This window comes from Heptranchias perlo, chromosome 11 (assembly GCF_035084215.1).
Source record: "Heptranchias perlo isolate sHepPer1 chromosome 11, sHepPer1.hap1, whole genome shotgun sequence".
NCBI classification, from domain to species: Eukaryota; Metazoa; Chordata; class Chondrichthyes; order Hexanchiformes; family Hexanchidae; genus Heptranchias; species Heptranchias perlo.
The window spans coordinates 75,204,054-75,218,966 of record NC_090335.1 but is presented as its reverse complement, the minus strand read 5'-3'; the positions used below and the strand labels follow the sequence as shown (position 1 = coordinate 75,218,966).

The 14,913-nt window shown below is 51.3% G+C and overlaps 1 protein-coding gene across 5 annotated transcripts in view; it reads right to left on the bottom strand.

Moving 5' to 3' along the window:
• Nucleotides 1–3,036: 3,036 nt before the first annotated feature.
• The window catches only part of nrip1a (nuclear receptor interacting protein 1a), a 144,104-nt gene continuing 132,227 nt past the window's right edge, over nt 3,037–14,913 (bottom strand). For 4 of the 5 annotated variants that reach the window (XM_067993377.1, XM_067993376.1, XM_067993379.1 and 1 more), the window contains exon 2: nt 3,037–10,917. In XM_067993377.1, coding sequence (XP_067849478.1) covers nt 6,560–10,462 — 3,903 coding nt within the window. In that variant the 5' untranslated portion in view covers nt 10,463–10,917 and the 3' untranslated portion in view covers nt 3,037–6,559. Of the gene's footprint in view, nt 10,918–12,172; nt 12,617–14,913 lie in introns of those variants that run through there. The other variant, XM_067993381.1, reaches the window with a different exon arrangement.

Sequence of the window (14,913 nt, the reverse complement as noted above, 5' to 3'; positions counted from 1 at the left end):
TCAACGTCTTGTTACGACACATTGGGGCCTGCTGATATCAATCTTTTCTTTTTTGGCTTGGTTCTTAATTTGCTTCCCCCCGCCCGCCCTCTTTTCCCCCCAATTCAAGTCTCCGATGGGGAACCAGAGGCACTGAGCTGGGGGATTTGCTCATGGTAGAGGTCCCACAGTGACACTAATCAGCTCCTGAAACAGGAAGGACTTTTAGATAGCGCCTTTCATGACCTCAGGAAGTCACAAAGCACTTTACAGCCAACATTGTTTGAAGTGAAGACGCTGTTGTAATGTAGTGGAACGCGCCACCCAATTTGCACACAGCAAGATCCCACAAACAACAATAAAATAAGTGACCAGATAATCTGCTTTAGATGTTGGTTGAGGGATAAATATTGGCCAGGGCATTGGGGAGAACTCCCCTGCTCTTCGAATAGTGCTGTGGGATCTTTTACACCCACCTGGGGCCTCGGTTTATCATCTCATCCCAAAGACGGTACCTCTGACAGTGCAGCACGCCCTCACAACTTCACTTGTGTCAGGCTAGATATGTGCTCACGTCTCTGGCGCTGACATGAACCCATGACCTTCTGACACACAGACGCAAATCTGCTGCCACGTTTCCTGCATTACATCAGTGACTACACTTCAAAAAAAAATGTAATCGGCCGTAAAGTGATTTGCGTCCTGAGGTCGTGAAAGGCGCTATATAAATGCAAGTCTTTCTCCCCTCAGATGCTGTCTGACCTGTTAAGTGTTTCCAGCATTTTCTGTTTTTGTTTCAGATTTCAAGCATCTGCTGTTTTTTTTGCTTTTTGTTCTGCTGAATAATTGTCGTAAGTTACAATCAAAAATACACCCAGCCCAAATCTACCCGGTTTATCTATCAAATATTTTACAGTCCAGGGCCTGTTTGAGCTGTGAAGCCACAACTGGTCATCAAATACACATGCTGAATTATGTCTGTGTGACAGGATAACTGAGCGAGAAACCGACAGTCACTGAGAAACAGTAAAAGAGAGTGGAAGGAAGAGGAGAGAGAGATGGAGCGGAGATAGAGATAGAAGCCATGGACACTAGTGTTGCCAACCCTTCAGGATTGCCCTGGAGTCTCCAGGAATTGAAGATTAATCTCCTAGACATTCCAATGAGCAAGCTAGGAGAAACATCATTAAAAAATCCATGTTTTAATTCATTTTCCTGAACACTTTCATTTATTAGCTATAAAAATATTGGAGATGGGGGGAAAGAGGCTGTTTGACTGGGCGGGGAGGTAGGGGCAGGAGGAACATGTGTTGAAACCTCCAGGAATACATCCAACCAAAGTTGGCAACCCTACATGACACACAAGCAAAGTGAGAGCTAGAAGGGTATGCCGCTAAGGTTAGATGAAGTAGGGAGGGAGAAGGTTCGAGTGGAGCATAAACACCAGCGTGGACCAGTTGGGCCGAATGGCCTGTTTCTTTGCTGTACGTTCTATGTAATTCTACGAGAGAGACAGGGGAGAGAGAAAGAGGCAGATAGAGAACGGGTATAGACATGAACAGAAAACACTTGAAAATAATGACACACATAAACAAGCAAACAATGAGATACAGAGAGCGAGACGGGTTATCAGAATAAAACCTACATCAAATACATTAAAGATGTCACAGGGCCAGACAGTGCTTCAAATACGAGCCCTGGGGCCCTTCCCAATGCGAGCTATCATCTGACTATATTATTCAGCTTCTGTACTCTGGCTGCCAGTACTAGATGTTCCCAAGGTGGGGCCTAGATGTGGTAATGTTTGTCTTAATTAAAAAGGCACAGCACCCTCCTGTGTCAGGGTCATTAACTCCTTTACTAAAGCAGTTTTAAATCTTCCGGACTCAACATTGATCGGTAATGGTCCTGCTGTTGCCATTTACAGCTCCCCTAGACCCATCTTTTGTTTCTTTATTTGTCCCATTCCCACCCTCCTTGCCTTGCACCATCACTCCTTTTGTCATTTAATCACACCTGCCCTCCACCCTATCACAGACCTTCCCTTTTGTTCTTTCTCCCCTCACCCACCTTCTTTCCCTGGCTCTGTATTTGCCTAAAAACTGCTAAACCTTTAACTTCTTCCAGTTCTGACGAAAGGTCACAGACCTGAAACGTTAACTCTGTTTCTCTCTCCACAGACGCTGCCTGACCTGCTGAGTATTTCCAGCATTTTCTGCTTTTATTTCCGATTTCCAGCACCCGCGGTATTTTGTTTTTAGTTTTAAGTACTTGTGGAGTGAAATGCAGATTCCCGCAGCAGGAGATGGTGGCACTCTCACTGTCCAAGACTTCTGGTGAGGTGTTGGGAACCACCTATGCCCCACCACTGAAGCGGAAGGAGAGAGAGAACCAGGAAAAAAAACCTGAAGCAATCTGAGGGAAAGAAAGACTTGCATTTATATAGCGCCTTTCACAACCTCAGGACGTCCCAAAGCTTTGCCGCCAACAAAGTACTTTTGAAGTGTAGTCATTGTTATAATGTTAAGAAACGCGGCAGCCAATTTGCGCACAGCAAAGTCCCATAAACGGCAATGGAATAAATGACCAGATAATCTGTTTTGGTGATGTTGGCTGAGGGATAAATATTGACCCAAGCCATCATGGAGAACTCCCCCTGCTCTTTTTCGAAATAGTGGCCGTGGGATCTTTTACATCCACCTGAGAGGGCAGACGGGGCCTTGGTTTAACGTCTCATCCGAAAGATGGCACCTCCGACAGTGCAGCACTCCCTCAGTACTGGCATCGGGGAGTGTCAGCCTGGATTATGTGCTCAAGTCTCTGGAGTGGGACTCAAACACATAAACTAACTCAGAGATGAGAGCGTTACCCCACTGAGCCACAGCTGACACCTCTAATGGAAGCTCACTCCCCGAGCCCGATCACCCTCTAGTGACCTCTGTCGTAGAGTAAAAGCACTGTTTTATCTGTTGTGAATTTTGGATCACTGTGTGCAAGAGTACCAAGGTGGGAACGGAGAAATGGGAGGAAAAGACAGACTCTGTAAAGGGACCATAATTAAGGGTTGCACACCTCTCATTCCAAAGTTTATTTTTTTTTGCAGAAGAGTACAAAAAAAAACTGGTACAGTTCTCATGGTTTGTATCAGATCGGGAGTGACATCTTGTAAAAGACCAAATAAAACCCAAAGTACTAGTTATACTGAAATATTCTTTTAAAAAAATCTAATATTTCCCATCGTTTACAGTGCGTTCTTTTTTAAAAAAAAAGTAAATCCAGATATTTACAGGAAACTGAATTAATTTTCATTCAAAAAAAAATTTTAAAAATTGAAAATGGCGCTCGGTTCTGAATCTTCACCCCGGTTGGAAACCGGAATGTTCCATCAGCGACTTGAAGGCAACCGTCATTTGGAAGTAGCGCTAACCGCAGCGCGTCATTGGAGATCAGCACGCTGCCATTTATTGTCGGAAAATACACACCTAAAACAAATAAACAAGGGACACATCACCTCGTCTCAGGATGCTGGGATTGGAGCAGAAAAATATTATTTTGGGAAGTCTCGCACCAGCAGCTAAACCTTGGTCATTCCATCGGGATGGATCGGACTTTCCTAGAGCACAATAGGAGTCTTGGGACCATTGGAAGTCCATTATACTTGGTTGAGTTTTGAAGATTACCCAGAAGAGACGCATGTTTTTCCAATTCGAAGATGAGAAAATCTGGCGTAAAAATTCTGACAGGCATAACTCTTATTCAACACTCGGACCCAAAGCCCCGTCTCCTGCTGGTCTCCCCGATCCAATGCCCTGGCTCCTGCTGGTTTCTCAGACCAAAAGCCCTGGCTCCTGCTGGTATCCCAAACCCAAAACACCGTCTCCTGCTGGTTTCTCAGACCCAAAGCCCTGGCTCCTGCTGGTCTCCCCGATCCAATGCCCTGGCTCCTGCTGGTCTCCCAGACCCAAAGCCCTGACTCCTGCTGGTCTCCCAGACCCAAAGCCCTGACTCCTGCTGGTTTCTCAGACCCAAAGCCCTGGCTCCTGCTGGTCTCACTGATCCAATGCCCTGGCTCCTGCTGGTCTCACTGATCCAAAGCCCTGGCTCCTGCTGGTCTCCCCGATCCAATGCCCTGGCTCCTGCTGGTCTCCTAGACCCAAAGCCCTGGCTCCTGCTGGTCTCCCAGACTCAAAGCCCTGGCTCCTGCTGGTTTCTCAGACCCAAAGCCCTGGCTCCTGCTGGTCTCCCGATCCAATGCCCTGGCTCCTGCTGGTCTCACTGATCCAAAGCCCTGGCTCCTGCTGGTCTCACTGATCCAATGCCCTGGCTCCTGCTGGTCTCACTGATCCAAAGCCCTGGCTCCTGCTGGTCTCCCCGATCCAATGCCCTGGCTCCTGCTGGTCTCCTAGACCCAAAGCCCTGGCTCCTGCTGGTCTCCCAGACTCAAAGCCCTAGCTCCTGCTGGTCTCCTAGACCCAAAGCCCTGGCTCCTGCTGGTTTCTCAGACCCAAAGCCCTGGCTCCTGCTGGTCTCCCGATCCAATGCCCTGGCTCCTGCTGGTCTCACTGATCCAACGCACAGACTCCTCCAAGACCAGTCCTGACGTTAAGAGTTCAAAACCGCCTGGATATTAAATTCAGGCACAGGACATTTAGATAATAATCAGATATCCTTCTGGACCAAGAACCTACAGTCTGTGAAAAATCAACTCAAAATACTCAACCTGCATTTTTACTGTGGTTTTTATGCAACCCAAAAAATACCAAAAACGGACTCTCCACGAAAACCCTGTGATTGGTCAAGCTCGAGGATCATGGGACTGACAGCACGGATCACCAAGGTTACACTTTTAAATTATTAAAAAAAATACAAATAAATATTCCTCCCTCCCCCACACTCGAGGGCAAGTTCCAGCGCGGCAAGAAGAAGGAGAAAAAAAATCATGGGAATTGGAAATAAAAATTGGTTAAAACACTAAGAAAAATAAAAGAACATTTAACTTTCAAAATATACCCTGCTACCCCACTTCTTCAGTGACAGGCTGCTCCTGGCACACAATGTACACACTGATTAAGTCATTAAAGTTAGATTATTAAGACATTAAATTCTCCTTTTTTTTCTCTCCTTTTTTCTTTTGTATTTTTAATAAACACATGACAGTTTTTTTTTGTGCATAGGGAGTCCACATGCTTTTCCATTTCATGCGGATCGATGAGTTAGAGGGATTATTCTTCCTGTTTTTAACAATAGATTGGACAAAATATGCATATATAACTATACAATATTTAACACTTGCAAATGCAGACACATGCAACACAAAATAGGTATCTCCCCTCATCCAACATCCGTACACACACTGTATATACATACTTTGTTTTTTACATACAATTTACATTACAGCGAGGGGAAACAGAAGGTATCAATTTTTCCCCGGACGAGAGCGAGAGAGAGCGCGATAGTAAAAATTCCCAGCGGAGGAAACACACTCATTGTATCGACAGACATAAACTGGTATCGGTGGGAACCCCCCCAGCCTCCCCAGCTCGTTCAAAGTCCCGCAGCGAACACATCTTACGCACCACGCCTGGCGTTTTCTTTTTTGTCGATATATTTCTTTTAAGTTAAGAGACGTTTAAACGGGCAAAAGAGAAAAAAAAAATGGATCCAAAGGGTGGAGAGATCGGGAGTTTGTACATCCCTAAACCGCCCCCCCACCCCCCCTCGCCCAAAAAAAGAAAAATCAGCGATTTTAATTCACTAATCTCAGTGACAACGCCATCTCAATAAAATCAAGGGCGAAAAATAAAACGGAGGGGCACCAAACACACACACACAAACAAAAAAAAAGGAAAAAAATGATTGAAAAAACGAGCAAACACGAGTGACAAACGAGGTCCAGCTTGTTTTTAATATACTTTTCCTTTCTTGAAACAGGTGGCGTTCAGTGGAAGCACAGGGTAAGGAGCAAACTAGCAAGGAGCTCGCAGGAGAGAGCGGTGACCTCGTGGGCTAGTGAGCCACACGGGTTCAAACACAACAGGAATGGGGGCGAGAGGGCGTGAGTGAGGGCCTTCGAAAACTAAACCCATCAACCAGTGCCGGGCACCCCAGGGAAAGACTTGAGAATTTCCACGGGCATACGGAACGCAAAGCCTTGACCCTTGCATGATCATCAATACTTTAGCACTGATCGTAACAGGGCAAACAACAAATGGTATCATCCTGATTGTATTTATTTTATATATGTGTGTGTGTGTGTGTGTGCGCGCATATATATATATATATATATATGTGTGTATATATAAAATCACAATAGAAAAATTGGTGTATCCCAATATTATGACTTCCCTGCCAATAGATACAAGTTCCAAATATGGGATCATGTCTTCCAACAAGCTGTCTGTCAGTGCTGGTATATATATTATATACACTTAGATTTTATATATATATATATTATATATGCAGCATTTGCCCATCTGTCTGGCCGACCCAGAGTGTATTGCACAAGACCTGGTCTAACAGACAAGATTGTCTTCTTGCTTCCTTTCATTTGTTTTTTCTTCCCCCCCCCGTCTCCTTCCTCTCAATCGGGCTCCCGCTTTATGGCCGCCACTTTCTCCAGGATCCCGCGCCCGCCCTGGCTCGAGTTCGGGAGCGGAGGGTCGCGACCCCGGAGACAGCCCAGATGGTTCTCGCAGGCTGCCGGCTCCTCCTCCTTGCCCCGGCCCGGCCTGTCCCGGTGCTCAGATCGTCGGCGCTGCCTCCTCCTCTCCTTCTTGGCCACGTCCGCTTCCCCCGCTCCTCCTCTTGGGGCACTGAGCCCGAAGGAATGGCACAACCCTCCCCCGCCACCGCCTCGCTGCAGCATGTAATAGAGGATGGGGTTCGTCTTGGTCAACCAGGGCGAGTCCGCCTGCGGCCCCTGCCTCTCCCCGCGGAAGGGCACCCACCACTCGGAATCTGCAGCTGCGCGGACCGTGGGCAAGTCTGGGCCGAACCTGGACGATTCCAGTCGCGGCCCCGAGCTCCCCGTGGGGTAGTCTGCCGGTGACCTGGAGGGTAACGAGTTGGGATACCCGGCATGCTCTAACCCTCTCGAGGTCTCCTTACCGCTGCTGTCCAGTTCATGCTTACTGTAAAAGTGAGTGGAGTTGCCGTCTTCTGGCTTTTGGTCGCAATGAGAGACCAGGTTGATCCCCTCCCTGGCCAACCCGCCATTTTGAAGTGTCCTGTGCTGAGATAGCACTTTTATGCCATTCTCCGAAAGGAGAAGCTGCTTCAGCACGTTGAAACCTTGGGTGTCCTTCAGATAACTTCGGGATTCAAACTCCGCACTGTCGCCAGACCGGAAATCCAACAACGTGCCGCTGGCTTTAGAACTGGTGTCTTGTGCGGGAAGCCCATTGGAAGCTTCTCTGGAGGAGGAAGTGTGACCATTCAGAACCTCGGTCTGGTCCAACGTCTTCTGAAAGTCATCCAGCTCGGTGGGGGAGGTGGGGAGAATCTTTCTCTTCTTGGGAATGTTGCAGGGGCTGTTGGATCCAGAGGTGGGCACCTGTAGCTCGAGGTGGCTGCCCGGGTTGCCGGTGTTCTGGTGCCTACCCGCGGTATAACTCTCCGAGGTTCCAACGTTGTGCCGCAGCAGAAGTTGGCTCAGAACGCCTCCTTTCTGGGAGGAATGGGACAACGCTGGAGATGGAGACAGAGGAGGGGAAACCATTTCTTGCTTCACGTTCTCCAAGAGGACGGGTGGGTGTTGCTGTTCGGCCCTGGTTGGCACTGGTAATGGGCAATTGGCACTTCCTTCCAACAATGCTTGCGTATTTGGGGTGAAGCCATCCTCTTCCTCAACCGGCTCGGTCTTGACTTTGACCATGGATATGGGTTCTGTAAAGATGGCGTCCCCGTTGCAGCAGCCACTCGGGGGTTGCACGTCTGCAGAGGCCGATCGGTCATCGGGCCTTTCATGAAGGTGCCTCTTTAGGACCTTGTCCTTCTCTGGGGTCCTCAGAAGGAGCTGAAGGACACTGCGTCTTTCTAGCAGGTTTTCCATATCTACATTGGGTGTTGAGCCTGCCTGAAGGGCTTGTCTATCATGCGGAACACTGGGCTCGTGCAACCCCGACTGTTGTAAGCAAAGAGGGTCGGCCGGCCTACCGAACAGGCCACCAGAGGTCTCGCCTGCCTTCATCTCCACGGGGCCCAGGGCGACGCTCTTGTGCTCGGTGTCCATCTGGGAAGCTTCCGGGGATTTGTGGAAGCCGGTGTGTGCCAGGTCTTGCAACAGTTTGCTGGCGCTGAAGGAAAAATTGGACAGCCTGCTCTCGCTGGCGAGCGACTGCAAGGGGACGTACTGGTTGCTCTTGGCCAACTCCATGGAGAGCAACTGTTTTGGAAACTGGTGAACCGTGGCCGACTCCGAGACGAGGGGCTGCTCCGGGAAGTGGTGGTTTCTCGCCGGTTCCGCTGGGGCCAGCTGTTTCGGGAAAGGTTGGTGGTTTCTCGAGGGTTCCCCTTCGACCGGAGAGCCCGAGGCCTTCCCCCGCTGAGCGAAGGTGCGGGAAGCGCAGTCGCCAGAGTTGCAGACGGGCGGGAGTTGGGCCTGCCGGCTGGCCGAGGCGGGGCCGCAGACGGTCGTCGCAGCCGGGCTTCTCTCCACCAGCGGCAGGGACGAGGACAACGAGGAGGAGGAGGACGAAGACGACGAAGACGGAAAGGTCTCCATGATGCTGGCCCGCCTGCTGAGAACCAAGGCAGCCATTGAAGACTCAGTCTGTGTCGCCGCGCTGTTGGGAACCTCTGTCTTGAGGTCCGGGGCTTGTGGTTCGGGTGAAAGATTACCCTTCGTACTGTTCTGGTGGCCGAGAAGCAGCTGAAGAAGAGTGACCTTTTGATGACATTTTGACTCGGGCCCATTCCGCTCCTCTTTGACCTCGGGGCCCCTGACCCCAGGAATTTTGGGGTTCCAGCTGAAAAGGAGGGACTCGGTCATTTGCTCCAAGCTCCTCGAATGGAGCGAGATGGGCTCGCAGATCCTTGGCTTCGTTGAGAGATCCATGGGCGTGCAGCTGGAGCGCGAACTCTCGTCGCTGCTGTAGACTTCTTCCAGTGAGCCGGGCTCCAGCTTTACTGGCTTCTCCCAAGCCGGCAGATGGCCGCGGTAATCGAAGCCGCCGACGTTTCTCCTCTCGGGCCCGTTCCACCGGTGGCCGTTGGCGCACTGGGCACCGTTGCTGGGCGACGACTTGGGGACGCTGTTGGTGTTGAGGAGGTGCATGAGGAGGCTACTGCTGCTGTTGGGGGACATGGGCGATCGATTCCACCGCTCCCTGCCACCCTTCTCCCGGGTAGCCTGATCCCCGAACCCCCCTGAGCGGTCGGAGGGGCCGGGCTGGCTTTTACCGGCACCCGCCATGGCGCCGTTGGGCGGGGAGCCCCGGGACCGAGTTGTCGGCAGCCGCTCCTGTCCGATGTGGGCGGTCGCGGGCTCGCACGCCTTCTGGCTGGCGATGGCGGCCAGCCGTTCGCTGGCAGAGGGCGCCGCGGCCCGTGGCCCCATGGCGTGCTCGCGGGAGTACTGCTGCAGTTGGGTGTCGCTGGAGAGCAGCAGAGCCAGCTGGCTGCAGGCAACGCTGGGCTTGGGCGAGCTCGGGGGCCGGGGGCCGTTCTCCACCAGGCTGGCCACGGCCCTCAGCCTGGCGGCGCAGGAGACGGGCTCGGCGCTCGGCGCGCGCCCCTCACACGGCACCTGAGGCGAACCGGAAAGTCTCTGATTGTCGACGGGGCTGTGATAAAGGCCCTCGCTGTCCATGGGCACGGGGCGGTGGGCCCTGCTGTGGTCCCTGTTCTTCAGGAGGGCTCTCAGATGGCTGGACACCAGCCCGTAACTCCTCAGATCTTCCTCCGGCGGAGACTCGCGGCCGGCTGGAGATCCCAGCTGGCCTGCCCTGGGGGCGTTGCCGTGCTGGGACAGAGCCACGTTCTGGAGCCTGGAGCTGAACGACTGCAGTAAGGAGGCGAGCAGTGTGCTGTGCTGCTGCTGCTGCTGCTGCTGTTGGGTTTTGCCCAGAGCGCCCGGTCTTTCTGTGGCTAGGCCTGCCTCTTGCTCACTGGGCTCCAGCCCGTGACCACACACCCTTCTCCTCTTGGCCCCATCCCAAGCCTCGGCCTGGAGGAGTCGGGCCTTCTTCACATTCAGCGCGGAAGCCGCTTTGGAAGCCCTCTGGTGGGAGGGGACGGGCGGGTCGCGGGCAGGAGAGGCAGCCAAGCCCTCCCCCCCTCCTCCTCCTCCTCCTCCTCCTCCTCCTCCGCTGCTGCTGCGACTGGTGGAGGTCTTGCAGGCTGCGTCCCCCTTGTCGGAGGTCCTCTTGGCAGGCGGGTTGCCCACGCTGCCCCCTGACGCTCGATGCATTAATACACTCTCGAGGTAAGTTAACACAACTGAATCCTGGTGCATCTCAGAGCAAAGTTCCTCTCCATGGGTCATGTTCAAACAAAAAAAAAATACAAAAAAAAATAAGACGCAAACGAAAAAAAAAAATTAAATCGGGTGCGAGGGTTATGCGTCCGTCGATCCGCGACCTGAATGGTATTCTGGATCCATTTCCGCTAACGGCGCAGTAGAATGTGGCGGAGACGTGGAAATCCAAAGGGCCATTCCCAGGGATAAGCTGCGGGGCAAAGGACCTGCCTGCTGTCCACCCACTGATGGAGGTTCGGAGTCCGCCGTTACTCAGCCGTCACATTTAATTAATAAGGAGGCAGGACTGTATCCAGGACTCGGTTCCCGTCGTGTCCCAAACGTTGACAGGCCGAGCGCCAAAACCAAGAAAAGAAAGGGAATTTCCATCGGGGGCTCTCCTGGAACATCCGCGGATCCCAACGGGTTCAGGCCTCTCCCGCTTCTCTCAACGACTGCTGTCCTTGGAATGGAAACTGCACCTGGAAAATAAACAACGAGAGTCGGTTTAAGCTGATTTAATGGGGTTTTATATTGTAAACCTTGCGCCTTCCACTGGGAGGGACATTAGCACAGCAGTACGATGCGCTTTAAAATCCAACGTCAGCAGCAAGCACAGAGTAAAACTCCCTCTACACTGTCCCATCAAACACTCCCAGGGCAGGTACAGCACGGGTTAGATACAGAGTAAAGCTCCCTCTACACTATCCCATCAAACACTCCCAGGGCAGGTACAGCACGGGTTAGATACAGAGTAAAGCTCCCTCTACACTGTCCCATCAAACACTCCCAGGGCAGGTACAGGGTTAGATACAGAGTAAAGCTCCCTCTACACTGTCCCATCAAACACTCCCAGGGCAGGTACAGCACGGATTAGATACAGAGTAAAGCTCCCTCTACACTGTCCCATCAAACACTCCCAGGGCAGGTACAGCACGGATTAGATACAGAGTAAAGCTCCCTCTACACTGTCCCATCAAACACTCCCAGGGCAGGTACAGCACGGATTAGATACAGAGTAAAGCTCCCTCTACATTGTCCCATCAAACACTCCCAGGGCAGGTACAGGGTTAGATACAGAGTAAAGCTCCCTCTACACTGTCCCATCAAACACTCCCAGGGCAGGTACAGCACGGATTAGATACAGAGTAAAGCTCCCTCTACACTGTCCCATCAATCACTCCCAGGGCAGGTACAGCACGGGTTAGATACAGAGTAAAGCTCCCTCTACACTGTCCCATCAAACACTCCCAGGGCAGGTACAGCACGGGTTAGATACAGAGTAAAGCTCCCTCTACACTGTCCCATCAATCACTCCCAGGGCAGGTACAGCACGGGTTAGATACAGAGTAAAGCTCCCTCTACACTGTCCCATCAATCACTCCCAGGGCAGGTACAGCACGGATTAGATACAGAGTAAAGCTCCCTCTACACTGTCCCATCAATCACTCCCAGGGCAGGTACAGCACGGGTTAGATACAGAGTAAAGCTCCCTCTACACTGTCCCATCAAACACTCCCAGGGCAGGTACAGCACGGGTTAGATACAGAGCAATCCTCGCTCTATTCTGCTCCAACACTGTGCCTTAGCTCTAAGCTCAAAAGACCCCCCTTCCCCTCCATGTGCAATTGAGACAGTTTTTCCAGTTGTCACACTAGCTGTCCTGTGGCCCCTCTGAGTGTGATTGCAGATTAAGGGTTGTTTCGTGTTGCAGGCTCAAGCTCATGAAAAACATACTTCCCACAGGGCCGTTAACAGCCAACAGACTTTTAGTCTGGTCAATTCTCGGTCAGGTTCCAGCAGTGAAAGTGCCGATCCCACTGCACGCTCGGTCCCTCAGACACGTTTAATACTGGAAGTCACTTCTAGACTAAACACCTCCCACGAAGAGGATTTCCTCTCAACTCTGGCAGAAGATAGGTGGAGACCCTGTTACGGTGACCGATCAGGAGAATCCGCGTGGAAATTACCGGCGAGAGAGTTTAGGATATCATAAAACCGTTGGTTAACCCAGTGGTGTGGGAAACCATTAACAAATACTGAAACATTCCCCAGTGACAGCCCCTCAGAGGCAGCCCCTCAGAGGCAGCGCCTCCGTGTCAAAGGAACCGTGCGCGCCCACTGCAGAGAACGGTTTTTCAAATGTACGGCAACGAAAGCAAACTTTCATAAATCAACAAAATCTGATAGCGTCCCAAACAGGAACCACAGCACAAAAGTCTGTGTTGTCACTTCCTGTTGTCCTCATCCCCAGCAGTACCAGAATGCACCGGTAAATCCCAGCAAACGGGCCTTGAACTCCTGAGAGACTCAATGCAGTGAATTGGAGCTGGCTTTTCCCCCACAGTATTGGTCAGAGGCTGCTCTTATCTATCCCATCTTAGCTTTCCTGCATGGTGCGCTTTGTAAACCTAGATGGTCCCAAAGGCTCCCAAGTCCCCTTCGGAGATTTGCCCCACCCCACTTACCCCATCCCCCCCCCCCTCTCCACTTCCCCTCCTCACCTTCCTCCCACCCTCCTCTCCCCATCTTCATCCCACCTCCCCCCACCCCACCTCCCGCCACTTTCACCCCCTCCCGACCTCCCCTCTCTCCACCACCTTCCGTCCCCCACCTTCACCCCCTCCCCTGCCCTTCTCCCTCCTTCCCACTTTCCCCCCTCCTTCACCCCCTCCCCCCAACCCTTCACACCCTCCCCCTCCCCCCCCCCCCACCATTCACCCCCTCCCCCCCTCCGTCCTAATCGAGCTGGCAAGAACAGGAAGGAAACTGCACTTCAACGCAGATAAACACAGACATCCTAAAGGCAGTGGCTCACGCTGGAATTACGGAGTCTTGGCACTGCCAGTCCAAGGGAGATTCTTCAGGTTTAAAGCCCGGCCTCACTCAAACCCCCCCATCCCCCTCCCATCTCTCACCCCCCCCCTCCCCCCGGGCCACCTGCCACAGACCACCCCTCCGCCAGCAAGCCAACAGATGTTACACACTCGAGGGGAGCATCCTCCACTTAGATTTCTCCACCCGCCCCTCCCCTCGTGAAGTGAGGACCCAGGTCCTTCCCTCGTTATTCACCCCATGGTGGCTCAGTGGTTATCACTCTTCGCCCTCTGAGTCAGAAGGTCATGGGTTCAAAGTCCCACTCCAGACGACTTGAGCACAAAATCCAGGCTGACACTCCCAGTGCAATACTGAGGGAGTGCTGTGCTGTCTTTCAGATGAGATGTTAAACCGAGGCCCTGTCTGCCCTCTCAGGTGAACGTAAAAGATCCCGTGGCATTATTTGAAAGAGAGCCGGGGAATTCTTCCTAGTATCCTGGCTAATATTTATCTCTCAAACAAAGTCACTAAAAAACAGATCGTAGGGTCATTAACACGTTGCTGTTTGTGGGATCTTGCTGTGCATAAATTGGCTGCTGCGTTTCCTACATTACAACAGTGACTACACTTCAAAAGTACTTCATTGGCTGTAAAGTGCTTTGTGGACGTCCTGAGGTCACGAAAGGCGCTATATAAATGCAAATTGTTTCTTTCTTTTCTTTGACAACTCGCTGTCTAGGTTTGCACTTGGAGTGTAGGCGCTCGGCCTCGGGAGGGGGAAGGCATCTGGTGACAGGGAAAGTGAACCCAGTAAAAGTCAGAGCCTTAAGGCGGGAAGATTTACTAGAATGGTACCAGGGATGAGAGGCTTCAGTTATGTGGAGAGACTGGAGAAGCTGGGGTTGTTCTCCTTAGAGCAGAGAAGGTTAAGAGGAGATTTAATTGAGGTTTTCAAAATATGTGGGGCATTGATAGAATCTTCAAATCTGATCTTTGCTTCACAACTTCTTTTAATACACCATTAGAATATCTGTTGCTAGCATTCGCTCGTGGGCCCCATCAAGGATATTTACACAATATTGCTCCAGTGGACAGTCATTCACAGCTTCTCGAAGCAAAATAGATGGGGAGAAACTGTTTCCATTGGCAGGAGGGTCGGTAACCCGAGGGACACAGATTTAAGATAATTGGCAAAAAAAAAAGCCGGGGGGAGATGAGAAGAATTTTTTTTTTTACACAGTGAGTTGTTCTGATCTGGAATGCGCTGCCTGAAAGGGCGGTGGAAGCAGATTCAATAATAACTTTCAAAAGGGAGTGGGATAAATATTTGAACAAGGAATAATTTGCAGGGCTATGGGGAAGGGGTGGGGGAAAGTGGGGGGGAAGTGAGGACTAATTGGATAGCTCTATCAAAAAATCTGGCACAGACGCAATGGGCCGAATGGCCTCCTGTGCTGTATGATTCTACGAAGATAAGACAGAACAAAACATCAGCAAGATCACTCACTAAACTCATCTGGCCAGAAAAGGAACAGTCAGAAATCAGCCAGCAAAACTAATGTATTAAAAAACAACGCAACAGGATGGAAATTGCTCGCTGAAGCCTTCGCTGAAGGCCAACCGAACGATACGAAGGCAGATTGAAGATTAAACGAGAGAAA